Source organism: Phalaenopsis equestris, unplaced genomic scaffold (genome assembly GCF_001263595.1).
Source record: "Phalaenopsis equestris unplaced genomic scaffold, ASM126359v1 Scaffold000067, whole genome shotgun sequence".
Lineage (NCBI taxonomy): Eukaryota > Viridiplantae > Streptophyta > Magnoliopsida > Asparagales > Orchidaceae > Phalaenopsis > Phalaenopsis equestris.
Genome location: NW_018164509.1, coordinates 65,900 through 91,497, shown reverse-complemented (window position 1 = coordinate 91,497; position 25,598 = coordinate 65,900). Strand labels below are relative to the sequence as shown.

The 25,598-nt window shown below is 36.0% G+C and overlaps 2 protein-coding genes across 2 annotated transcripts in view; one reads left to right on the top strand and one right to left on the bottom strand.

Annotated features, from left to right (window-relative positions):
- Positions 1 to 12,808, bottom strand: part of LOC110019662 (Golgi to ER traffic protein 4 homolog) — a 39,938-nt gene extending 27,130 nt beyond the window's left edge. Inside the window, exons 1-3 of the mRNA XM_020717424.1 lie at positions 12,732 to 12,808; positions 8,219 to 8,297; positions 2,614 to 2,695 (exon numbers count right to left, since the gene is read on the bottom strand). Coding sequence (XP_020573083.1) covers positions 2,614 to 2,695; positions 8,219 to 8,297; positions 12,732 to 12,808 — 238 coding nt within the window. The remainder of the gene's footprint in view (positions 1 to 2,613; positions 2,696 to 8,218; positions 8,298 to 12,731) is intronic.
- Positions 12,809 to 18,816: 6,008 nt separating this feature from the next.
- On the top strand, positions 18,817 to 24,951 carry LOC110019657 (dihydroorotase, mitochondrial). Its single transcript, XM_020717418.1, has 8 exons — positions 18,817 to 19,063; positions 19,136 to 19,317; positions 21,078 to 21,190; positions 21,395 to 21,424; positions 22,244 to 22,409; positions 23,188 to 23,304; positions 23,796 to 23,956; positions 24,627 to 24,951. The coding sequence occupies exons 1-8, from the start codon at positions 18,888 to 18,890 to the stop codon at positions 24,819 to 24,821; spliced, it is 1,140 nt and encodes a 379-aa protein (XP_020573077.1). The 5' UTR covers positions 18,817 to 18,887; the 3' UTR covers positions 24,822 to 24,951.
- Positions 24,952 to 25,598: the final 647 nt, after the last annotated feature.

The window sequence follows — 25,598 nt, the reverse complement described above, 5'->3', positions numbered from 1 at the left end:
GGACAGTGCTAATATATTAAAGAGGAAAAGGTACAGATATGTTGTATGAGAGGACCTGAAAGAAGGTCCAACTCACACAATACAACACACACAAAAACTTAATAAAGCAAAGATACATAAAGATAAAAAATCAAAAAACCACCAACAGATGTAAAAGTGTTAGGGATGCTCCACTTTATTCCTCCCTCTGCTAAATATATATATATATATATTTATTTTGAGCTAAAAAGTGATGAATGTGATCGAACAAAGGTTTGTTCATATTCAACACGTTTATAATTCGATCTTAATAAATTCGTTCGTGTTGGCTAGTTTATTTAACGAATGATTCAAACCCGAGCTACTTAAAAAGTTGAACACAAGCTATTCGCAAACGAGTTTTTTTACAGCCCTAATTTCAACTACCAGTGACTATGCTGATAGATGATTGATGGAATTCCTAAGCACTCAAATTGAGTTAGATTAAGATCTCATGTTCTTAGGATTTTGCAATCTCTGCTTCAGATACATGCAAGCAAATAAGAGTAAAAAGGGCTTGTTGCATGTGCAGCTTCACACTCAAACAACAGGACATGTGTGGCACCTTTTCAAACCAAAAGGCATGCTAGCTACCACCACAAATGAGACCAAAAAATTTTGCATAAAATAAAAGGGGAAATTTACATATGTAGCACGCAATTCTTATGTATTTATTTACATATCTCTTTCATATTTACATATGTGTTATTTTTTATGTGATATTAAACTTTGAGTACAATGTTTTTAAATATGAAACTTTAGCTGTGAGATATGTAAATACAAAAGAATTGTGTGCTATGTATGTAAATGCCCCCAAAAAAAATAGTTGAGATATTAATGTGAAGAAAAGGAAACTGACCAAGTGTTTCTTCCCTAAAAGGAAATTTTCCTTTGGAAAGAGTCTCAACAAACAAAGTAGCTAGTTCAGCTCCAGAAGTAACCTACAAATTTGCAAAAATTATTATTAGATAGTTAGCCTCTTTAGAGGGGAAACTAAGCGCGCAAGCAAAAACAATTCATTGAACGAGTACAAGGAATAAATATTAGTAATGATGCATAAGTTAGTGCTGATATAAAAACCAACAATCTTTCTTTACAGACACCCACTAGTTTAGGAAGTTAGGGAATTGCATATATTGTAAATCAATATGCAATAATAACATCAGCTGATATAAGATTTAGATAAATGGCATCGACATAGCGCAGTAAAATGGAAAAGAACTTGGGAATATTCAGAACCAAGGTTCTACTAAGTAAACCTCCTAACCAATCAAAAGCTTTATAAATTAAAAATAATAATAATCCAAAATATTTAATGCTCTGGTAAAGATGGAAAATGATGTGAAAAGACTACACGGACGCAAGTTTACAGCCAAGCAATTAAAAATAGTTGGACCCTTTAAGTAAAAAAGGTTTGGGCTGCTCACAACTCTATTGCCCAATAAGGCAAACAAATGGAGCATTGCCAACTAAAGCAAATTCCAGTTGTTGTAGCCATGCACTATTAATGATTGTCCTTCCTTGAAATCAGAAGGATCAACGAATTCCTTATATTGCAACAAAAAAACATTGCCTTGATCCAAGTTGGAGCAAATTGAATTTTAAAAAAAAACTTATACATTATTACTCTTACTATCCACATTATGATACCAGAGTTAACCAACAACAACATGAAAACCAAATATCATTACTAAACCAAATAGGAAATTACAACCAGGCAACTCAAATAGGAAATAACAACAAACACGATACATAGAAAATCTGAAATTGCAACAAATAACAACATAAATTAAACTAGAGTGGGTCTCGGGGTGGCGATGATGATATGCGAGGGTTTGGAAGGTGGCGGGATTGTCGATGAGGAGGTGGGCAGAACCAAAAACAGCAAGGCAGCGGGTTCCAAACAGTCAGCACGCAGCAGGTATCAACGTGAAACGGTTGTCCGAGATAATGGTGGCAAGGGAGGAATGGATAGAAAACAATGGCAACGAATATGTAGGGCTGCAAAGACGAGGGCAGCGAGGATGGAGGGTTGTTTAGGGGTGGAGACAGCAAGGAGATGGGTGAAATGGGGTTCCTAGAAGGCAATCGCAAGTCAGAAGGGATGAGTGCGGCATTTTGAAGGCGGCAGCAAGGTGGACTGCTAAAAAACAGCCAAAGATGGTTGTTTTCGGGTTTCTACAGTAGGTACGGGGACAGTGTTGGCAAATGGAAGGATTGGGAGGAAGGAAAAGTTAAAGATAAACACCACCTCATAACGAGTACAGCTAGAGAACCACTCGACCATGTATATAACTCTAGAAAAAGAAACCCGAGATGTCGACGGCTGTCTTGATAGAAAACACATCAAAAACTGAGAACTCAAACTCTAATATAACACATATGTAAGAAAACACTAGAAAGTAAGTACGGATAAAGGAAAAGTGTTGAAAATTGAAAAGAAATCGAAAGAGGAGTTGCTCGGTTCAGCTCTGCGCCATTTGTGCGGCCTGGACACCGTGTCCAGTCTTCGTTTGTGAGAAAACCCACGTGAGGGTTGCAATCCCGCGTCAAAAAAAATAGTTGAGATATTAATGTGAAGAAAAGGAAACTGACCAAGTGTTTCTTCCCTAAAAGGAAATTTTCCTTTGGAAAGAGTCTCAACAAACAAAGTAGCTAGTTCAGCTCCAGAAGTAACCTACAAATTTGCAAAAATTATTATTAGATAGTTAGCCTCTTTAGAGGGGAAACTAAGCGCGCAAGCAAAAACAATTCATTGAACGAGTACAAGGAATAAATATTAGTAATGATGCATAAGTTAGTGCTGATATAAAAACCAACAATCTTTCTTTACAGACACCCACTAGTTTAGGAAGTTAGGGAATTGCATATATTGTAAATCAATATGCAATAATAACATCAGCTGATATAAGATTTAGATAAATGGCATCGACATAGCGCAGTAAAATGGAAAAGAACTTGGGAATATTCAGAACCAAGGTTCTACTAAGTAAACCTCCTAACCAATCAAAAGCTTTATAAATTAAAAATAATAATAATCCAAAATATTTAATGCTCTGGTAAAGATGGAAAATGATGTGAAAAGACTACACGGACGCAAGTTTACAGCCAAGCAATTAAAAATAGTTGGACCCTTTAAGTAAAAAAGGTTTGGGCTGCTCACAACTCTATTGCCCAATAAGGCAAACAAATGGAGCATTGCCAACTAAAGCAAATTCCAGTTGTTGTAGCCATGCACTATTAATGATTGTCCTTCCTTGAAATCAGAAGGATCAACGAATTCCTTATATTGCAACAAAAAAACATTGCCTTGATCCAAGTTGGAGCAAATTGAATTTTAAAAAAAAACTTATACATTATTACTCTTACTATCCACATTATGATACCAGAGTTAACCAACAACAACATGAAAACCAAATATCATTACTAAACCAAATAGGAAATTACAACCAGGCAACTCAAATAGGAAATAACAACAAACACGATACATAGAAAATCTGAAATTGCAACAAATAACAACATAAATTAAACTAGGGTGGGTCTCGGGGTGGCGATGATGATATGCGAGGGTTTGGAAGGTGGCGGGATTGTCGATGAGGAGGTGGGCAGAACCAAAAACAGCAAGGCAGCGGGTTCCAAACAGTCAGCACGCAGCAGGTATCAACGTGAAACGGTTGTCCGAGATAATGGTGGCAAGGGAGGAATGGATAGAAAACAATGGCAACGAATATGTAGGGCTGCAAAGACGAGGGCAGCGAGGATGGAGGGTTGTTTAGGGGTGGAGACAGCAAGGAGATGGGTGAAATGGGGTTCCTAGAAGGCAATCGCAAGTCAGAAGGGATGAGTGCGGCATTTTGAAGGCGGCGGCAAGGTGGACTGCTAAAAAACAGCCAAAGATGGTTGTTTTCGGGTTTCTACAGTAGGTACGGGGACAGTGTTGGCAAATGGAAGGATTGGGAGGAAGGAAAAGTTAAAGATAAACACCACCTCATAACGAGTACAGCTAGAGAACCACTCGACCATGTATATAACTCTAGAAAAAGAAACCCGAGATGTCGACGGCTGTCTTGATAGAAAACACATCAAAAACTGAGAACTCAAACTCTAATATAACACATATGTAAGAAAACACTAGAAAGTAAGTACGGATAAAGGAAAAGTGTTGAAAATTGAAAAGAAATCGAAAGAGGAGTTGCTCGGTTCAGCTCTGCGCCATTTGTGCGGCCTGGACACCGTGTCCAGTCTTCGTTTGTGAGAAAACCCACGTGAGGGTTGCAATCCCGCGTCAGTGTTTTGACACCCCGCTTCAAGCTCCTGGGTTTGGGGGAGCTTTGACCTCATCCTTCGAAACTCCTGATTTCTCATGATATGATGTCAAGTTGGCCCAATTGAAAACAGTGAAAATGGTGTAATCTCCCTGTAAGTCAATTATGTAGGCATTGTCATTCCAAAGCATATCCTGATAAAATAAGTATATATCCTCTTTTGGCACAAATTGAGTTGGAACTACATTTAGACATACATTCTCACGAGCCAAATATCAAGCAATTAAATCTATAATTTGCTTCTCATACTCTTCGTACTCGGCTGAGTGTAAATGATAAACAAGTCCATAAAAAAAAATCAACTCTAAAACGAACACTATGGCAGGCTGAACTACACTAAAGTGTAACCGCTCATGAGAGGCCTACTCTTCTTCTCTGGAAAGATTTGGATCCCACCATAGAATTTTCTTTCTCACAAAGCTCCAAAGGCGATTTCCAATATTGTGGTTTCTCTCCTATATAACCATTTGCGGATGGGAGCACTACTAAACAAAATTTAATATGCAAATGACTCAATATGATCATCCAAAAATAGCTCAAAAGCTTCTCATCTCTTTCTTGTTGACCTCCCTCAGTGGGAACAACTCAGGAAGTAGAATTTATATCTAAAAATTGTGAAATTCTCTTATATGGGTTTGTTTGTGTCTAGTATTAATACCTCAAAATCATAGTCATTTTGGACATCCAATGTCAGTCATGTTAATACTCCTCTCAATGCCTACAAAAGGTAGTTCGTGGCACCACAACCTTATACTCTGCATGAATGCCCATTATATCAGACTTACTATCTTCCTAAACACCAAATTTTAATCCACTGAGAGTCTCTCATAAGCTCAGCTTGAGTCACCGGCGCTCCTTCCTCGTCAGCTGGAAGTTGAGACTCCTCTTTAACGTCTTCATCCTCCCCCATATATATTGGATATTGATACTCATTTATGTCTTCACTTTCTTCAGTGTATATTGAGTCATTGACTATTTCTTGAGTTGATCCCTGCTCAGTGAAATAGACTTTACTCATGTTTGGGCAATCTGAGGCACTAGGCCCAAAACCGTAGCACTTGACGCACTTTCTGGTTGGGACAGATTTGAGAATGCTAATTAAATTCACCCGTTCTCATCTCTAAATTATTTTCTCCTCATGTAGGGTAGACTTCGATGCTCAACTAGGTGTAATCCTATGATTGATCCTACGATTGAGCTATGTCTTTAAGTTGTGGCAGTCATTTGATGAGGTTGTCTCGAGAACATGTCTTGTTTGTAATGAATTGGTAATTACTTGAGATGTATTTCTCGTTTTATCTTTGACCAAATAGTAATTTTACTCTTTCCTTCTTGCCATCGAAGAATCTTCAAGTTCTCCCACCACTGAGATGCATTCCTCCTGAACTTGTTGGCGGCTAGTTTCAGTATTTCGTCCGATGAGACGTCTTGGTACTCAAAAACATATTTTATTGTCTAAAGTCACTCAATAAACTAGTTTGAATCCAAATGATTGTCAAACTATGTTGAATCCATATGACCATCAAAAGATGTTGGATCCATATGACCATCAAAATATGGCAAATCCAACTTTATTTAAAAATTTTGGCTTCGTCAATATTTCATGTTAAATCTTTGAGTTAGTGGCTCTTCACATCTAGAATCTGTCAAGTGAAATGGATTTATTGCATTCTTTCGATCTGGCAAGTCATCGTTGTGATTACGGGTAGCGATTCTTCATCTTTAGAATGTCTAGTGGAATGGATTTATTGTATTTTTTCGATCTGATAAGTCACCATTGTGGCTACGGGTGCGGATTGCCTCCTATCAAATGTAGTAAGGCTCTGTTGCAGTTGGAGCATTTCCGCCGAAAATCCTCTATAGAAGATTCTTGGACATCTTGCTAATTTCTTATAAACGACATTGTGACGTTTCCTACTGATCAGATCTCTAGCAATTATCTCTTCGTTGGCGTGGGTGGGAGAAAAATTTTTGGTGATCGGTTTTAAAAATCAGCAAATGAAAGGATTATTATGTGAAGGTGGGGTTAGACAAGAGTAGATTTTGGATACCGGAGTTAAACCAACAAAAACAAGAAAAAATAATATTATTATTGAACTAAATATGAAATTACAACCAGACAACTGAAATAGGAAATAATAACAAACACGACACACAAGAAATCTGAAATTGCAACAAATGACGACACAAACTCAACTATGGTGGATCTCAGGGTAGTGGTGGTAATCAGCGAGGGATTAGAAAGTGGCAGGATGGTGGACGAGGGGGTGAGCAATTAGAAAACGACAAGGCGATGGATTTTCGATTTCCTTGTAGCAAGAACGCCACAGGTATCTTGTGGAATGGTTGTCTGGGATGATGACAACAAAGGAGCATGGCTGAAAAGCAGCGGCGGCAAATATGGAGGGCTGGAACAGCGAGGGCAGCGAGGGCAGCGAGGATGGAGGGTTGTTTAGGGGGGGTACTGGAGGCAAGGAAAAGGGGAAAATGTGGTTCCTAGAATGCGGTCGCAAATCAGGAGTGTGTGGTTTGAAAAGCGGTGGCAAAGTGGATGCCAAAAAAAAAGCCGAGGGCTGTTTCCGAGCGATTGCAGCAGGTACAATGATTGTAGCAGCGGAGAGCAGGATGCAGAGGAAAGGAAAGTTGAAGATAGTCACCACCCAGGTATGAGATACAGTTGGAGCACCACCCGCCCTTGGATACAACCGTAAAAGGGGAAATCAGAGATGTCGGCAGTTGTCTCAATGGTAAACACATAAAAATTATAAATTCAAACCCGAATACAAAACATGTATATGAAATGACTAGAAATTAATGAAGGATAAAATAAAACATGCTAAAACTTGTAAATGAATCGAAAGCGGAGCCGCTCGATTCAGCTATGCGCCATTCGAGCAACCCGGAGGCCGTGTCCAGTCTTCAGTCCCAGGAAATCCTAGATGCGGGATGCGATCCCGCGTCTGCCTTTTGACTCCCCGCGTCACAAATAAGATTTCTTGAAAAAGCACATGAAACAATGCTAAAATAAGCAGATAATTTAAGCACTTTAAATATGCACAAATGGATGAAAAGGACCTTCATTAATGTCCTTGAATTTGAGGTTTGAGAGTTTTGATGGCTATCTCCTAATCTATTGTTTTTCCTCTCCGACCAAGAGTTGCAATTTCCACATGCAAGGATAACATAGTTAGAATTCTCTTCTACCTCTTTGGAACATTTTTTTCTTTTGGAGCTTTAGATACATAGCACTTAATATTTTTACATATCTCACACATAAGCTTTCATATTTACATACATAGTACTTTGGTGCTTTAGACCTACGCATGAGAGGGTGTATTTCACAATCAAAAAATGGTAATCGTGTTGAATTTTATGTAATATTAAAGATTTGATAGTTGTATGTGTAAATATGAAAGTTTAGATGTGAGATATGTAAATACATAAAAAATGTTTGCTATGTATGGAAATGCCACTCTCTTTTTAGAGTTGTGGATTGCATTTGATATCTCTTGCCTAAGTTCTTTTTAGCTGAGGCAGTTCCTTTGTGATTCTCTATATCAGAACAAAGGACCTCTTATATTCCATCTTATTGAGAATAGAATCTTCTTTAAGCTAAAAGAGAATCATTAATATTCACACACACAAATTGAAAAAACTATATCTTGAAGCTCCTAACCTTTGGTCAAATACTTGTTTTACACCGCAAAAAGTATACAAGCCATAGTAAAAAAATTGAAAACAAACCACAAACATAAAACAATGTATTGATACACGAACAAGTTCTCTACTCCTTAAGGTATCACGATGTGATTGATGCTCTGGTAAAAGCGCCATTTTTGATAAAGTTGTGAGATAAATGTTATGCAGGAAGTCACCTCAGAATGATTGAGTAGAAGAATGGCACCAGCCTCAAGAAGATCCAAGGCGTTGTTGTGTTTTTCAGCTGCAACATATCTGGAATGACAAATCAAAATCAAAAGCAGCGCCATATGATTTCCAGTAATCTAAGCTGTTAAATTTTATATGCTAAGATTCAGTAAAGTGAAAGAGAAAAATGATCAGCAGAACATGCAGACTACTCAAAACCACCTAATCTATTAATACAAATTACATTATATTCAACTCCATTTCACATTAGAAATAGAACCTAGATATAAACAAGACAAACTCTAATCTTGGGCCTCAGACATTCCTCAAATTTCTCCAAAACCAATGTGTAAACCTGTTAGGTCAAACAAGAAATTATTAAGTGCCAACACCAAATGTAGCTCTACGCACAGACACCAATCACGATGTGACAGATGGAAATAGACTAGGACTGAATTTTATTCATTGAGGCTCAACTCGGCCAGAAAAACCCCATTATTTATTCTCTTCTATCCTAGACTTAGCCCAAAAAGTTCACTATTAAGTTACGCTTATCATAAATAAACCAATCAGATGTCTTCCATTTCGATGACCTTTTACTTTCAATGGCTTTATCTCCCTAGCTGCAAAGAATGAAGAACGATTTGGGTCTTCTCCAATACAAATTCACCTTTTCAGCAATTCCATGGCACCAGTTACCCTCTCCTTCAGAACCATCCTTTATCCAATTCTCACGTTATGGTGAACAATTCTTTCAATCTTTCATTTTCAAATAAAAAGAATTAGAGCTTGAAGGAATTCTTATAAGAGACAACCCGACTCAGGTGCGTGCTTACAAGATCACCCATTTCTAGTAATCCTTTTGATAAATTATTATTTACTGAATTACTTTAATTATCTTACCCTTCTTAAATGTGATTGGCAATTAGTTATGCCAAAACTGCTTTCTTTTTTCCTTTATACAGCTAATATTTGACCATCTTATTTGCAATTGATGATGATTATTCATTATGTCTTGAAATTTGTGTATTTAAGTATTTTACATAACTAAAATTTATTATAGTACACATTTGCAATAAATATTTATCAAGCTAAATAATTCACATAGTTATATATTTAAATTTTACTAGGAAATGTGATATAATATTACTATTACACAAAGCTGTAAACCTATTCAAACACAATATAACTATAGAACACTGCTAATTTACTTGCGCTTTCAATATAATATGTGATATTGTTACAAATACACAATTATATGCTTCCATTAAATTTCAAGTGATTGCAACATTGTGCCACATTCCTATATTTTACTGGAAGCATCTCATTTTATTGTGAGCACATAATTATGTACCTCTATTAAAACTCAACAAAATTGCAAGACAAAATCATGTTACTATATTTCGCTGAAAATATCTCATCTTATTACTAGTAAATAGCTATGTACTACTAAAATTCAGTAGTAATTACAGCAACTATTAGTACTTATTTTACACTAAGATATCTCTCATTATTTTATCAGCACGTAGATTACTACCCTATAAAAATTCATAATTTATTGTAGTAAAATTTAAATAGTTATCTTTTACTGAGAGCTGTCCAATTTTTTAATGGGCACGAAATTCTAGACTCTTACTCAAAATAATTGTAACATAAAGCTTTATACATAGATTGAACATATTTTTACAAAAATACAACAAATTATTTCATTTTACATCTTATCTTTTGTTTATGCATTTTATTAGTATATGCAAGATAAATATATATTATCTTCAACATACTATCACATTAGAATATAGTGAAATAAGTTTTTTTAATAGGTGATTGCGTGTTGAGTTGTACTGCTAATGAAATTTCTTTTATGATTAGGCATCCAAATTATGGTGATTAAATCCGTTGGACAAAAGAACCACTCTCCAAAGCCACTTCTATTGACATTACAAATAAATTGAAAAACTTTCACCCTTCTCGTAGTTATACATCAAATTACTGAACTTTTTTTTCCGTGCTACAATCACAAAGAGCCTGAGAATTTGTTACTCTATAATAAAAATCTTCATGTTTTTTTTTTTATTATAACTAGCAATATGTTATATGGAACCTCTTAGTTACCCAATTTAATAAAATCACAATGAAGAGAAGGGCAAAGCATTTTCTGTTAAAACAATAAAATAAAGGTCAAGTTTCTACAACTAAAGGTACTCTTTGGAATATAAAATTATCCTGCATATAATGAACAAATAATGCATGAACGGCATAGTGATAAAAGAAAGGATTTGATATAAATTTGTAAAAGATATATTCCATAACATACATACAAAACATAATGCCGTGATTCTAATACGCTTGAGTGGAAGCACATAGCTATGAACTTGTAAAAAATGGGGCATCTCTCAATAATAAATTTAATTAAGCTTTACTGCAATCATTACTGAAATTTCATAACACAATAAGGCTACATGCTTATAATATAATGAAATATCTCACAACAAGGTAAGTATTAAGATTTATTGTTATTGCTATTAAATTTTAATAGAAGTACAGGGATGTATACTCATAATAAGAAGATAACTCTCTCAAAAAAACATAATAACATACATTACTATGCATTCATAAGGAAATAAGATATCTTCCAATAAAATGTAGGTACACGAATCAATGCTACAATTATATTGAGTTATAGTGAAAGCCACGGCTATAAGTTTGTAATAAGATATCGTATTATCTTGAAAGCACAATTGCATAATTGTGAGTTATAATTCCATTTGCTTTAATAAAGTTACAGTCATATAATATAATAATATGTCAATTTTCTTAACAAAATTTAAATACACATTTAAATGGTTTGTATGAAGTACTTAATTAAATCCACATGTATAGAAAAAGTGTGATATAACAAAATATGATTATATGAAATACTAAAATGCATAGATGTAATGAAATAATGGAGATTATCTGTTGCAAATGAAATCATATGGATATCGGTTCTATAAATAAACAAAAAAAATGCAAACTCGATATAAATTATTGCAAAACACAATTATGAGTAATAATATAGTAAATTAATAATCAATCAAAATGATTATTGAAAATGTAGGGTCTTTTAAATACACACTTAAATCAATTTGTCTCCTTCCAAAGCTCCTTTAAACCTTAATTCTTTTTATTTAAAAATAGTATACTAAAAGGAGAGATTCACCATAAGTCGAGAGCTAGACAAAAGAAAAAAATTCAACCTATAGAAAAATGGCAACTGGTGCTGCCAAATTGTTGGAGTAAAAGAGAAAATGACAGTTGATGCCATAGGCGTAACTAAATCAAACCGGCTCAAGGTTAACTCAAGAAATGACTCATCAACCAAGCTTAATGAGCTAATAAGCAAAACTCGAGGCGACCTCAACTCAACTCATTTAAAAATGTTATATAATAAAACTTAACATAAATTAGAAAGTATAAAGCTGATACTTTGTCTCACTTCCTTATATTATGTGTTTTTTTTATTATTTCTCATCTAAACTTTGATGTTTTTTATCACTTTATTCCAACAAATACTTGAGTCAAAATCACATTCTCTAATCATGATAAATGACTTGGCTCGAAAACCAACTTGAACTCATAGAATTGATCTCGAGCTAAAACTCAAACTCGATGAATTAATCAAGCTAGAGCCGAACTTGATGAATTAATCAAGTCAGAAGTGACTATTACTCGGCTTGACTAGTTTCCACCCTTAATTGATGTTGTAGCAAAACCCTAATTCTCGTTCTTTGCTCTCGCAAGAGAGATAAAGCCGTCATAAATGAAAAATAACGAAACTAAAAACAAAATGGAAGACATTTAGGCAGGCTATATTCAAGCAGGAATCAATAATATTTTTTTGAGCAGATTCTGAGATAGGCAGGAAATAATGAGTTTTCTAGGCCCCAATTAATCACAGTTTTTTAGGCTGCAATTTTTGTTCAAACTTACAGCCAAGTCTAATGTCCAAACATAATAATTTCTCGTATGAAACAAATTCTAATTCTACACTGAATTTATTAAGGGCATTTCACATACATAGAACAAATATTTTATGTATTTACGTATCTCAGGCCTAAACTTTCATATTTACATACATAACACAAATCTTTAATATCACATCAAAAATAGCTTGATTGTCACTTCTAAAAGTAAAATATACATTACATGCATGGGATTAAGGCACCAAAGTACTACATATGTAAAAATGAAAGTTTAAGTGTGAGATATCTAAATGGATAGAAATTGTGTGCTACTCATGCAAATTTCCCAAATGTATTTTCAAGCCAAATTTACTAGCAAGCAGAATAAACTCCATTATAAGTATGATATAATATGCATAATTTTTTCCTGCTTATAGTGACGCAGTTCTACACTAGATAAAACAATCGCCCCGTGACCTTGGAAAGTGTATGCATGAGTAAAATGGAAATTTCTACCAAATCTAACGAAAGATCAGCATATTTCATTCATCATTTCTCAAACGTAGAAATGTAAAAATACCTTGCACTGTATGTCTTGTACAACTGCAGAGCACCATACGCATTCCCTTCATTTACACTCTTCTCCAGCTTCTGCATGATCTGCAATTTTATCAAGAAAACATCTGATTAAGTTCCACAAATCAATCTTGGTTTCAGGAATCTAAAGCGACGCAGGCCCTATATTCTTCGGATGATATAAATTGATCTAAGAAAGAGGCGCATTCCGCGCCTGGTTGGTTGCCTCCTCATCTTCGAATCGCGGCGTCGAACGGTGACCGGGAGGGGGCAGAGAGGAGAGCCGAGTAGGATGGGGATGGAGGGGAGAAGGGAAATATGCGGGAGACTTTCTCGTACTGATTGCCGGTTAGCGTTCATCTTCGAATCGCGGCGTCGACGGTGACCGGGAGGGGGCGGAGAGGAGAGCCGAGTAGGATGCGAATGGAGGGGAGAGGGAAATTTGCGGGAGACTTTCTCGTACTGATTGCCGGTTAGCGAGACGTGGCTTCTTGTTGGACGTTGGATCGGTTGAGCTGAAGGCCAGGTCTCGGCTCCCGTCGTTTGATCGTCCAAATTGTAGCTAAAATTGCTCTCGAAAATGGTATCGATTTTTTAGGGGTATTGACATACATACCAACTAATTTCAATGTATGATGTATATATACTTGAACAACACCCAAGAAATAACATTAAAATGTGGGGAGAGAGAAATGTGTTCAATAGTGTTCATTTGGGATGTTAAATTTGAGATTGTTTGTGAATCACGCCAAAAAAAAAATTGTGTGGGGATGGTGATAGAGAAGAGAGGAATGAATGGTAGAGAATATTATTCAATAATGTTCCTATTATACTTTTGATTGTTTGTGAATCACGCCAAAAAAAATATTGTGTGAGGATGGTGATAGAGAAAGAGAGGAATGAATGGTGGAGAATATTATTCAATAATGTTCCTATTATACTTTTTTTCGGTGTTGTACCCCTAGTTCTATGAAGTCGGCTGGAAATAGCTGACTTGAGCTTATTAAGTCGATTGGAGCTGGTGATCAGGCCAAATGCAGTTGGACTTGGTCGAATGGAACTTGGATGGTCGAGTGATGTTGATAATCGAGTTGAATGGAGTTGGTTAGGCTGATTAGAGCTGGTATGTCAGGTAGAATAGAGATGGTGGCAAGGTTAGTTGGATATGGTCAGGTTGAATGAAGCTTACATGATAGACTAATGTGGGTTAGTCGGGTTGACTGAGCCGGTAGTCAGGTAGAATAGAGCTATCAGGGTCAATTGGAACTGGTTGGGCTGAGTAGAGTTTGGCGTTTGGCCTTATGGAGCTACTTGGGCAGACTCGAGCTAGTATGTATGGTCAATTGGAATTGGTTGAGCTGAATGGAGTTGGCGATTGGGTCAAATGGATTTTTTCGAACTAAATGGAGCTAATCGAGCCAAACTAATCTGGTAGTTGGGTTGAATGGAGTTATTTGGGCTGACTGGTGTTGACCAAGCCGGCCAAAGCTGGTGGGCAATTAGAATGGGGCTAGCTGGGCCAAATGGAACTCGTTGGGATGAATGAAGTTGGTAAGGCCAACTTCAGCTCGCATGTCGAGCTGATTAGAACTTGTAGGGCCAACAGGAGCTGGTGGATGCGCCGAATGGAGCTGACGGGCCTAACTAGAGCTGATCGGGTTGGATGGAGCTGATCAGGCCGAATGGAGCTGTTCAGGCCAACTAGAGCTGGTCTGTCGAACTCAATGGAGTTGCTCTGGTCGAGTCGACTGGAGATGGTCGAGTTTAGCTAGTTTTTTGGACAATCTCAGTGCTTTAAAACTACAAAGTAGAATTTTGTCATGCATACTTACAAATGGGCCCGAGCTTTCTCGAAAATATAAAATATTGAGGGAAGTTTACCGTGAGGTTTTACGTTGAATTTTCAAAAGGCATGCGAGTAGTAGATAAGACGCCACCCAAATATTTCACCCTCATTTGTGAGGACTATAAAATCTATGGTTCTAGGTTTCCCATAAGCGCATGTCTTTATGGTTAATTACTCTTATGATAATGGGAGAGCACTTTCAATTAATCTAATCATTAAGGAGCTCATTGATCGACGTGTAATTGTAGCAAATTTAAAGTTTAAATTTGATGAAAAAATCATCATTTTGAATTGAAGTGTGAATGGTGAGGGGAATGATGATGCCTCGATCAAGATCTCTTGGTTTTTTCATATTCAGTTGTCGTGGACTCTGGTCTACTTTGTCATAGAAGGTAGTCCACCTAACTCGATAAAAGGTCCACTGTTAGCAACTATGGGTTGTTGTCATCCAAGGGAATCTTGCAGACTTGGGTAAATGTTTGTCAAAAGAGATTAATCACAATCAACCTTAGCTAACAAAGAGTTTCATACCATATCAAATATATTCTATAATTCATCACTCAAAAGAGTAGAACGTCATTAGGGAACATATTAGTTATAGTCGTGATCGTTTTACAGTGGAGCCTACTAGCCAAACCACGATGACAGATGAATCAAACCACATCCTTACTGACATAAAGTTAATTTGAGTTTGAATTTATTAGTGTAATTGATATAACATTTAGCTTTATGGGTTGTCTTGCTGGTCTCGAGAGCCTCTTATCACTGATTATCAAGCCTGAGAGGTTCATGCTCTACGCTTCTGACAGTCCAAAGGTAACAAGTATGGGACTGGTCGAGATCACCATGGATAGTGATTACCTCCCCATCGTCCGGGAACTTCACAGTCATGTGATGGGTTGAGGCAATGGACTCGAAGGAGTTTAGTAGAGGATAGTCGAAGATGACATTATAAGTGGGTGGTGAGTCGACCACTAAAAAGTCAGTAAAATTGTGAATTGTTTGTTTTCTTCCTCTCGTTAGATAAATAATAGGGCGCATCGATCGTTGTTTGCCAATCAACTGTTGTTGAGGCCTATATTTACTAAACGCATGCTTAAATAGGATATTCACAGAGCTGTCAATGTCGATGAGTGTGTCGCCAATATGACAATTATCGATCAATGCAGTGATAATGATAGCTTCGTTGTAAGGATTACCTTTAGGGGAAAAATCTTCATTGATGAAGGTTAAGGGGGAAGTGAGTTGTATTTGGGCATAAGGGTAACTTTGCATATTTCTCCCGACCAGAGCCTCTCCAGACTCGCTCGACAAACTGAGTCTCCACTTTCTCCAAAGATGGCAAGAACTATGTCAGTGATGTGGATTGCATGGGCTCAGATTGGCTCATATGATATTTCCTTCACGAGAGCCTTCTGATGTCACTGAGTTGCTGCTCCCAATGCTACAAAATTCTTTCGTTTACCAAACTCGATCAACTCTTCGACGAGGTCTCAGAGGTGTCAGCATTCCTTTGTGTCGCGCACATGTTCCCTATGGTTGACACAATATTTTTTCAGATCCTAGAGATAAGCTCTGATCTTCATATGGGGGAGGGGGTATCTTAAAGAAATCTTTATTTTAAATGACCTCCACTATTTAGGCCATCAAAACTCTAAAGGAAGCTATATTAGTTACATCATATTTAGGCAGTGAATGCTCATTGCATCGAGCTGGTCACTGGCCATGATATCAAGCTTGACTTCGTTGATGATATGTTCTGCCATTCATATTGAGGACTGATAGAAGGATGTGAATCATGTCTCGGCATCAACCCTTTGGCTTTGGGGGACCCTTATATGTTGGATGCTAGTGCAAGACTCTACTTTGGAGGAAATAAGATTAAAGCTATACTTCTTAACCAATATGTGGTTGTCGGTCAACTCCAACAACTTAGCTAATATCTTAAGTCATTACAGACCCAATGCATACCAAAAGGGTCCTTCCTTTAGCCCTTGAGCTAGGGCGACACAAGCGACTGTGGGATCCAAGTCCAATGCTTCCAACATCCCCTTCTGCAAAGCTTGTGATAAATGAGTGAAGGCTCTCATTTCATCTCCAGTGGATCTGTAAGAGGGTCTGTTAGTTTTTTCGGGTCTTCTGGGCACTAACAAACTGCACCACAAACACTCGCTTGAAATTGATGAACGATGCAATTATTCCCGGTGATAATTCGTTGAACCATTTGAGAGCCGACTCTTTTAGCGCAGTAGATAAGATACACCGTTTTAACGTATTCGCTCGACCCATTTAGGATTCTAGTGTTGAGATCTTAAATTTCTATGGGGGTTCAACCTAGGAGACTTATTGAGTGAATGCATTATTGGGCTTTCAGGGTGCCTCAGTATGCTCGTACTGATGTTGGTCGATCAGTGCTGATCCATCACTTTCGAAGTACTGAGAGTAACTTTCTCTTTCCAAAGTTGAGGGGGCATCTTCAACTCTTGATCATCATCCCTTCTTCCCAGGGTTGCTAATCCCTTCCCTGGGTTAGCGTGTCTTGAATGACATCCAACATTTGATTTTGCTATGAACTCTCAGGTTCACTCCATATTATCGGTGTCTATACCGTGAGTTTCTTCTCCTTGGTCGCTCCTCTTCTTGTTTGTGGCATGGTTCATGCTTGTCACATCTTTTATGTTATTGAATCATAATTTTTTTGTGAATCACATCTAAGAAATAAAGCGTGAGTAGAGTGAGAAAGATAGAGAGAGTCTAAACAATAATGAAGAGTAAAATATTATGTACTATTCATGAAATGATCTCCCTATTTATAAAAAGGAGAGCACAACATGATGACACTATATCTTTGCCCTTGCTTTTGATGAGGCATGTACTAAGGTTTTTTTTTTTTTTGTGTTTTACATGGATGGTCATGTCATTTAGCTGCTCTCTTTTTGTATTTTACATGGATGGTCATGTCATTTAGCTGCTCTCTGGGTCGACTGACTAAGCTTGATTGGTTTCGGGTCGACAAGATTGGCTTAACAGTTGAGAACCAGTATGTCAGATAAGACTAGCTCGGTCAGTTGAGACCGACTGAGTTTGGATGATACAGGTCAATCGATTAATATTACTCGACTGTCGATCTTTGACTCTCAATGAGGGGCATTAAATATCTTTGGGATGATTGGAGATACTACGAAATATATCTTCATTGGATTGGCTCTTCCATAGCAGTTGACTATGATGGCTCTTCGTATTGTTTATGATAAGGTGATTCAGGCTTGTATCATTCGGTCTTCTTTTTTTCCTCCTCGTGGCTCAATTGACTTTGGGTCGGACATCTTCGCTCAGTTAGACAAGTGGACATCACAGTCTTCTATCGGCGGGCCTATCTTAGTTGTACTCTTTTATTCAGAACAATTAGATCTATTTGGTATTAATACATGCACATTTTTTAATGCTCAATTAGAGTAAATATCGATTATTTACATTATTTATTGCAGTTCAAATATTTATAAAAATATTAATGTATCTCTATTTGTTCATTTACATCATTTACATTATATTTCTATTAATTATATTATCCAAAAACTTTTTTTTTAAAGAATTAAAAGCATCATGTTTTTTAAATATAAAAAATATATATAATTTAAACACAATTTTAGCATTAATGGAAAAATAGCCTTGATGAGCTGGACAATCCACAAATCCGGCTCCTAGGGGTATAAAAGAGTCGAGTCAAGCTCGAGGCACCCTCGGCTTGAGCTTGAGCTTGATTAATTATATCTAGTTCGAGCTCAAACTCAAGTCAAGGAGTTCGAGCCGGCCCACGAGTCAGTTTCATTAGTATAAAAGAGATAATGATATTAATTTAATAAAATGATAAATAGAATAAAATGACCAATTTTGAGAGAAATAATAAGAAATCATTTAATATAAGATATAAAATATTATTTATCAAACATGTTTTAATATTTTAAAGATAAAATTTTAAATCTAATATATTTTGAGTATATTTTATATTATTATTTTCTTAAATGAGTGGGCTCGTATGCTAACAATTCGAGTCAGGGCTAGCTTGAGTCCGTCTTGTTAGCTCAGTTCAAGGAAAAAATATTTCATCCAGATGACTGCAAGTGTGCCATATGACCCGCTGATAAAATGTATGATCACGATGCGGTGTCGGGTAGTTGGATGTCCAAGAGCCACTTATAAGGGGAAGAAATATTCCCTCAGTACTACACTAAAGACCCCTACTCCGAACCGTGCCACGGCCACCGCAATTTTCCGAACATATCCAACTTTATAAATTTACCTCCTCCCACTGCGATGACCCACGCGGCCGCCATTTTCCGATCAGTCGTCGGTTTTCCAATCTCTAAATCTCAGAAAACCTCGAGGAGAGCAATCGTTAAATCTGAAATGGAGCTGCACCTCACGAAGCCCGACGACTGGCATCTCCATCTTCGCGACGGCGATCTGCTCGAATCCGTCGTCCATCATTCGTAAGCCAAGAGCCTTTCCACCCAATTTCTCCTTCTTTGCTGTCACCTTTCTCTGTAACATTTTGTTTGCAGGGCAAGTCATTTTGGTAGGGCGATCGTTATGCCGAATCTAAAGCCTCCGATCACCACGACTGCGGCGGCGGTGGCTTACAGGGAGTCGATTCTGAATGTTCTGCCTCGTGATTGTGGTTTTGATCCGATGATGACCCTTTATTTGACGGATGATACCTCACCTGAGGAGATTAAGCTAGCTCGTGCGTGAGTTAAAGAAATGTTTTTTTTTTTTAATTTGTTTACATATATATCACCTAATTCTTATGTATTTACATATCTAGACCGAAACTTTATTTTCTACATTTATACCCGCCCAAAATTTTCATCACATCAACTATACCACCATTTTAACAATTGAAAACTGAAATACATCTTTTTCTGGCATAGTTAAGGTCGAATATAGGTAGAATTTATTGTTTAGGTGTTAGATAAGTAAATACATAAGAATTAAGTGTTATGTATGTAAAATTCCCTTATTTTCGTTTTTTTTTTCTTTATGATACCTTTTTGTGTTTTTTTTAGTTGTGAAATTTGGGAGCATTAAAGCTTTGAGCAAGGAAGAAGCTTCTTCCACTCAGTCACTATGATCCAACTGCTCATTTCTTCTTGCTGATTGTTGAGATGCCCATGAGGACAAATAATGGATTTTTATTGAAATTGAAATGAGAGTGGTGGCTCTTAACTCATTATCATTGGTTTGTGCTAATGGGTTGATTTATGTTCATTCACTAGTGTATTAGGCTTCCTATCAATCGGTATGTGAGTCAATGATTGGATTGCGATCGAGTGTTTCATTGAGTTTATTTTCTTATGCAGGCCTTGGTGTCTTCTTTTATGATTCAACAAGATTTAAGGGTTGGTGAGTTTCATCGAGGCTTTATATGATTAGTGTTCATCTATTTGCATATTAGGCTTATATAACACGTGTGAAATTCTACTCCCCATAAATTGATCTATGTTCCCATGGTTCACTTTGGATGGAGTGTTTTATGTTGTTTGGGTCTCCCATAAGTCTTGGCATCTTCTAGTATGATCAACTAGATTTAAGAGTCGGTTAGTAATTTAAGTTTCATGTGATTCAGTGCATCTTGGTGAGATCGTAAAGCTTTCGCTTGAGGGTTTTGATGACTGATGTAAAGAACTCTAATTCGAGAAGGTGATTTTTGAGGTGCACATAAGATTGAAAAGTAGAAACTCATTCAAAGTGAAATAAGAGTCTAATTTCTAGTTGCGATAGTCCGAACCCTCACCCATCGAGATATTGTCACTTTAGCTTGATAGCCTCATGATATTTTCCCAAGTGGTCACCCATCCCAAGAGTACTCCTCTACGGGCATGCTTAACTTTGGAGTTTCTATTGAAACTCCAGTCATTACACCAAAATGTGTCTCGATTTTAAGAGTTTAACTTCATTAAGTAGTTTCACAATTTATCCCACATAATTGATATCCTCATCAGTCGTTTGAACCTATAATCATTTATCTGACATATATGATTCAAGCCCTTATTGATTTAAGATATATCTTCCATTATGTAACACTTGTCCCATAATGGGTTCAAGAGGTGGATTCCATGACATATAACACTTTGTTCTGTATGTCACTTGTTCCCATCTTCAATTTAGTTTGACGCTCTTATACCATTTGTAATAGCCCAAACTCTCATCCATTGAGATATTATCCGCTTTGGCCTATTGGCCTCAAGCGACTTTGGTTTTTTCCCTCAGATCACTTAAATGATTGTTGTGGGTTAGATTGCAATTGAGTGAGGCGTTAGGCCAAAACGGACAATATCTCTATGGATGAGAGAGCGGGCCATTACACTAATTTTCTATATGTGTCTCCATTGCAGTGGACTCCATTCTCTTTCTTATCAAAATCAAGCATTTTTTTCTTATGTATCCCAAGTAAAAGTTGTAATTTTTGAATGAGTGTTTATTGTATGATAATTTGCTATTTAGGGAGTAGTGGAGTGGTCTATGCTGTGAAGTTGTATCCTGCTGGAGCTACTACCAATTCACAAGAAGGAGTAACAGATATCTTTGGAAAATGCTTTCCTGTTCTTGAGGAGATGGTGGCTTACTTTTTTTTTTTTACATTCATACCACCGAAATCTTTCATATCATTTTAACTTTTAAAAATTGAAATGTAGTTTTTCATGCATAAGTAAGGTGGCATGCATGTGGAAATTAAAGTTTAGGAGTTAGATATGTAAATACAAAGGAATTCAGTGGTATGTATGTGAAAGTTTTTTACTTAAATTGAGTATCCATAAAAGAGAAAAAAAAAAATGCCACATAGGCTGCTGGTAATGCTGAATCTGGAAAAGAGGAAAGAGATGAAAAGCTGGGAAATAAAGAGGAAATCAAGAGAGGAGAGACAATTAGGAGAATAGAGGGAGGTGAAAAAGAATAAAAGCATTACAACTTTGTAGTTAATATAGCAAAAGTTATTATGCTAAAACAAGGGGATAACTATAAAACTTTGAGGTTTTATTAGAAATATCATATTATTAGGCTTGTGTGCATGAAGTATCATTTGGTAAATTTACATATATAGCACAGAATTCTTATGTATTTGCATATCTCACACCTAAGGTTTTATATTTTCATACATAGCACTTCGGTGTTTTTAATCTATGCGTGCAAAAGGTAAATTTTACCTTTAAAAATTGACAATAATGAGTGCTATTTTTGATGTGATATCAATGATTCGAGTGTTATGTGTTTATATAGGAAATTTTAGGCGTGAGATATATAAATACACTAGAATTGTGTGCTATCTATGTAAACATGCTTTTGTACACAATGCATGAAGAATTCACACATCAAGTTTCAACATAGTAAATTATTATCAAGTTTGCATATTGGGGCATTTACATACATACCGCCAAATTATTATGTATTTACATATCTAACTCCTAAACTTCACTTTTTACATTTACACCACCCAAAGCTTTCATATCACATAAAAAAATACCATCTTTTAATTTTTAAAATGTGAAACGCACATTTTCATGTATAGGTAAGGTGGCATGTATGTAGAAATTAAACTTTAGGCGTTACATAAGTGGTATGTATGTAAATCTCTTTACATTAAAGTTTTTCTTTTCCAAATGCTTTTATAGGTTCATGGAGAAGTTACAGATCCAAACATCGACATATTTGATCGCGAAAAAGTTTTTATCGAGACGATTTTAGAAGCACTGGTTCGAAAGCTTCCACAACTTAAAGTTGTTATGGAACACATCACCACTATGGATGCTGTTAAGTTTATTATGTCAAGTAGAGAAGGTTTGCTTTCTCTGATTCTAGCTATACTATTCTCTCTCTCCTATCTTTTGAAATTTTCTTCTGCAAATCATATTTGAATGTTGGGGTGTGCATTATTTGGTCAAAACTACAATGCTAAGCCGAACCAAACAAATTTGGTTGATTTTGTTCAGTTTCAAAAAAAGCAATTTGGTTTTTTATTTTTAATATCTTAATATTTGGTTTTTAGTTATTGGTTTAGTTTAGATTATCGTCTAACCGAATGTGCTGAAAACTAGAAATTCGAAATTAAACTTTGGATTCATGAAATTAAATCAATATTATACATGCAAGATAGGTAATTCCTGATGTTTGTTCATAGGAAGATTTACATGTATTAAATATATCAATCAATTCCTATGTATTTGAATATCAAACACCTAAACTTCAATTTTTACATTCATACCACCTTACCAATGCTTGGAAAGGTGTATTTCTTCTTTTAGAAGTGAAAATGGTTGTTTTTTTCTGTGATATGAAAGATTTGTATGGCATAAATGTAAAAAAGGTGCTAGATATGTAAATATGTAGGAATTGGGTGATATGCATGAAAGTGCCCCTTGTTCATAATAGAACTCGAACTAAAACAAAATTTTATTTCAATTTGGTCGGTTTAGTTTTATCTATACTTTGATATGTTCGGTTTTTCGGATTCTAGTTGTAATCTATTTGATCAATTTGAAAAACTGATCCATCGAAACTGATCAAATGCTAACCCAGATCGGTAAATTTCACTTCGTAAAAGTTCCTTGTTCTACAGATTATGTCGCCGCAACCGTTACGCCGCAACATCTCGTGCTAAATAGAAACGCATTGTTTCGAGGTGGTTTGCAGCCCCACAACTACTGTCTTCCTGTTTTGAAAAGAGAAGTACACAGTATGTTTTCCATCTCTCCTTCTAGATGATCATAGTTATGCATTTTTGTAATATGATGCTTTGTTTCATAATGCCTAGGCTCGTAGTAACTTTTATCCTTAAACCCTAAACCTTTTATTCCCATTTAATGAAATGTATAGCTCTTCCTCAGCTTAAATATAAACATGAAATGAGAGAGATCTCCTTAGTTTGATTGGGAATATAATAATTTGATGGAGCATTTGCATACAAACCACAAAATTCACATGTATTTACTTACATATCCAACACCTAAACAATCATATTTACATGCATACCTCTCAAATCTTTCACATCAAAAATACCGCCATCATAGACACATTTTGATGCATAGGTTGATGACACAAAGGTGTTATAAGTGTAAATATCATCAAACTTTGAGTCTAAGATATGTAAATACATAAGAATTGGGGGGTATATATGCAAATTTTCCTAATATGATTTATAAACATTTTCAGTATATTAATTTGCAGGGCAAGCCATTGTGTCAGCTGTAACAAGTGGAAGCAAACGGTTTTTTGTTGGGACTGATAGCGCTCCCCATGCGAGGAATCTTAAAGAAAGCACATGTGGATGTGCAGGCATTTATAATGCTTCTGTTGCATTATCTCTCTATACTAAAGTATTTGAAGAGGTATTAATTTATTGGGAAATTTACATCTCTCACCTCTAAACTTTCATATTTACGCACGCAGCACTAATCTTTGATATCACATCAAAAGTAGCACTGTTACTATTTTCTTAAATAAAATACATCTTTTTATACATAGGTTTAAAGTTTCAAGGCATTAAGTATGTAAATATGGAAGTTTAGGTGTGAGATATGCAAATACATAAGCATGATATTAATGGGAAATTTATATATCTGACACCAAAACTTTATTTTTTGACACTTATACCACCAAAATCCTTCGTATCACATAAAAAAAAATATCATTATTTTAGCTTTTAAAAGGTGAAATATATATTTTCATGCATGAATAAGATGACACATAAGTAAAAATTGAAGTTCAGTTGTTAAATATGTAAATACACCGGAATTAAGTGGTATGTATGTAAATCTTCCAATATTAATTTACTCTTCTTTTATGGGGGCATATACATACATATAATTCAAATCTTTTAACATCACATAAAAAATGCTAGTCTCATTTACTTTTTAAAAATGAAACTCAATATTTCATATCACACCAAAATGTAATAAACGTGAATTTAGTTGGCAGATATGTCAATACATAAGAATTGTGTGGTATGTATGGAAATTTCCCTTTTATGTGATGATTTTGAAACATATCTTTTTGCAGGCTGGTGCACTAGACAAACTGGAAGCATTTATGAGCTTCAATGGACCAGATTTTTATGGCTTGCCTAGAAATTCTGCAAAAATTATATTGCAGAAGAGCCCTTGGAGAGTGCCTGAATCATATGTGTTTAAATGGGGAGAAATAGTTCCCATGTGTGCCGGCCAAACCCTAGAGTGGCTCCCATCTGTTTGTTAATTGCAATATTATTATTTATATATATATATATACATTTTCTTTTGCAGATTTCATCCATATTTTGGTAGTGTGGGAAGCCTAGTCAGTTTAGTAGAGCTATAAATAAAATGAATTGAGGCTTAGCTATATTTAGGGGTGTAACGAATCGAACACGAACGAACAGAGCTTGTGTTAGTGTTCGGTTTGTTTGAAATTTAGTTTGTTTGAAATAAACTCGTGTTCAAAATTGTTAGTAAAGTCACTGTTAGTGTTCGTTTCTTAACGAACGAGTCAAACATGAGCTGTTCGCGAACAACGAGCCGTTTTGTATTATGATTTAAACTTAAGTGAAATATACCTTTTCATGCGGATGTCAAAACTGGCTCGTTGTTTAGGGCTGTCAAAACGGCTCGTTGTTCGCAAACAGCTCGTGTTCGGCTCCCTCGCTCAATTTAAGAGGCCGAACACAAAAAATATATATATATCTTTGACGAGTAGTATGTTTTAAAAATTTAATTGACTATAAGACTACAAAGATTTATAATCAATTAAAAGTATTAATGAAGAAAATTGAATACAAATTATTAAAATAGATTCAAATGATGTTTTAAATCTTGCCCAATCCTTAACATCTTATGACTATTTGATTAGGGTTGTCAAAATAACTCTTTGTTCGTGAACGACTCGTGTTCGGCCCGATAAGCAAACGAGTTGAACACGAACACACTTTTTGAGTTTGAAATATAAACGAGCCGAACAAGAGCTGAGCCTGGGCTCGCTTGTGTTCGGCTCGTTTAC

Bases quoted from the DNA above. Each gene is read 5' to 3' on its own strand.
- LOC110019657 (XM_020717418.1), top strand. From the start codon at position 18,888: ATGACCCACGCGGCCGCCATTTTCCGATCAGTCGTCGGTTTTCCAATC. The intron at 21,425-22,243 runs GTAATGCTGAAT...ATGCTTTTATAG, and splicing joins AAATGCCACATAGGCTGCTG to GTTCATGGAGAAGTTACAGA. The intron at 22,410-23,187 runs GTTTGCTTTCTC...CTTGTTCTACAG, and splicing joins TATTATGTCAAGTAGAGAAG to ATTATGTCGCCGCAACCGTT.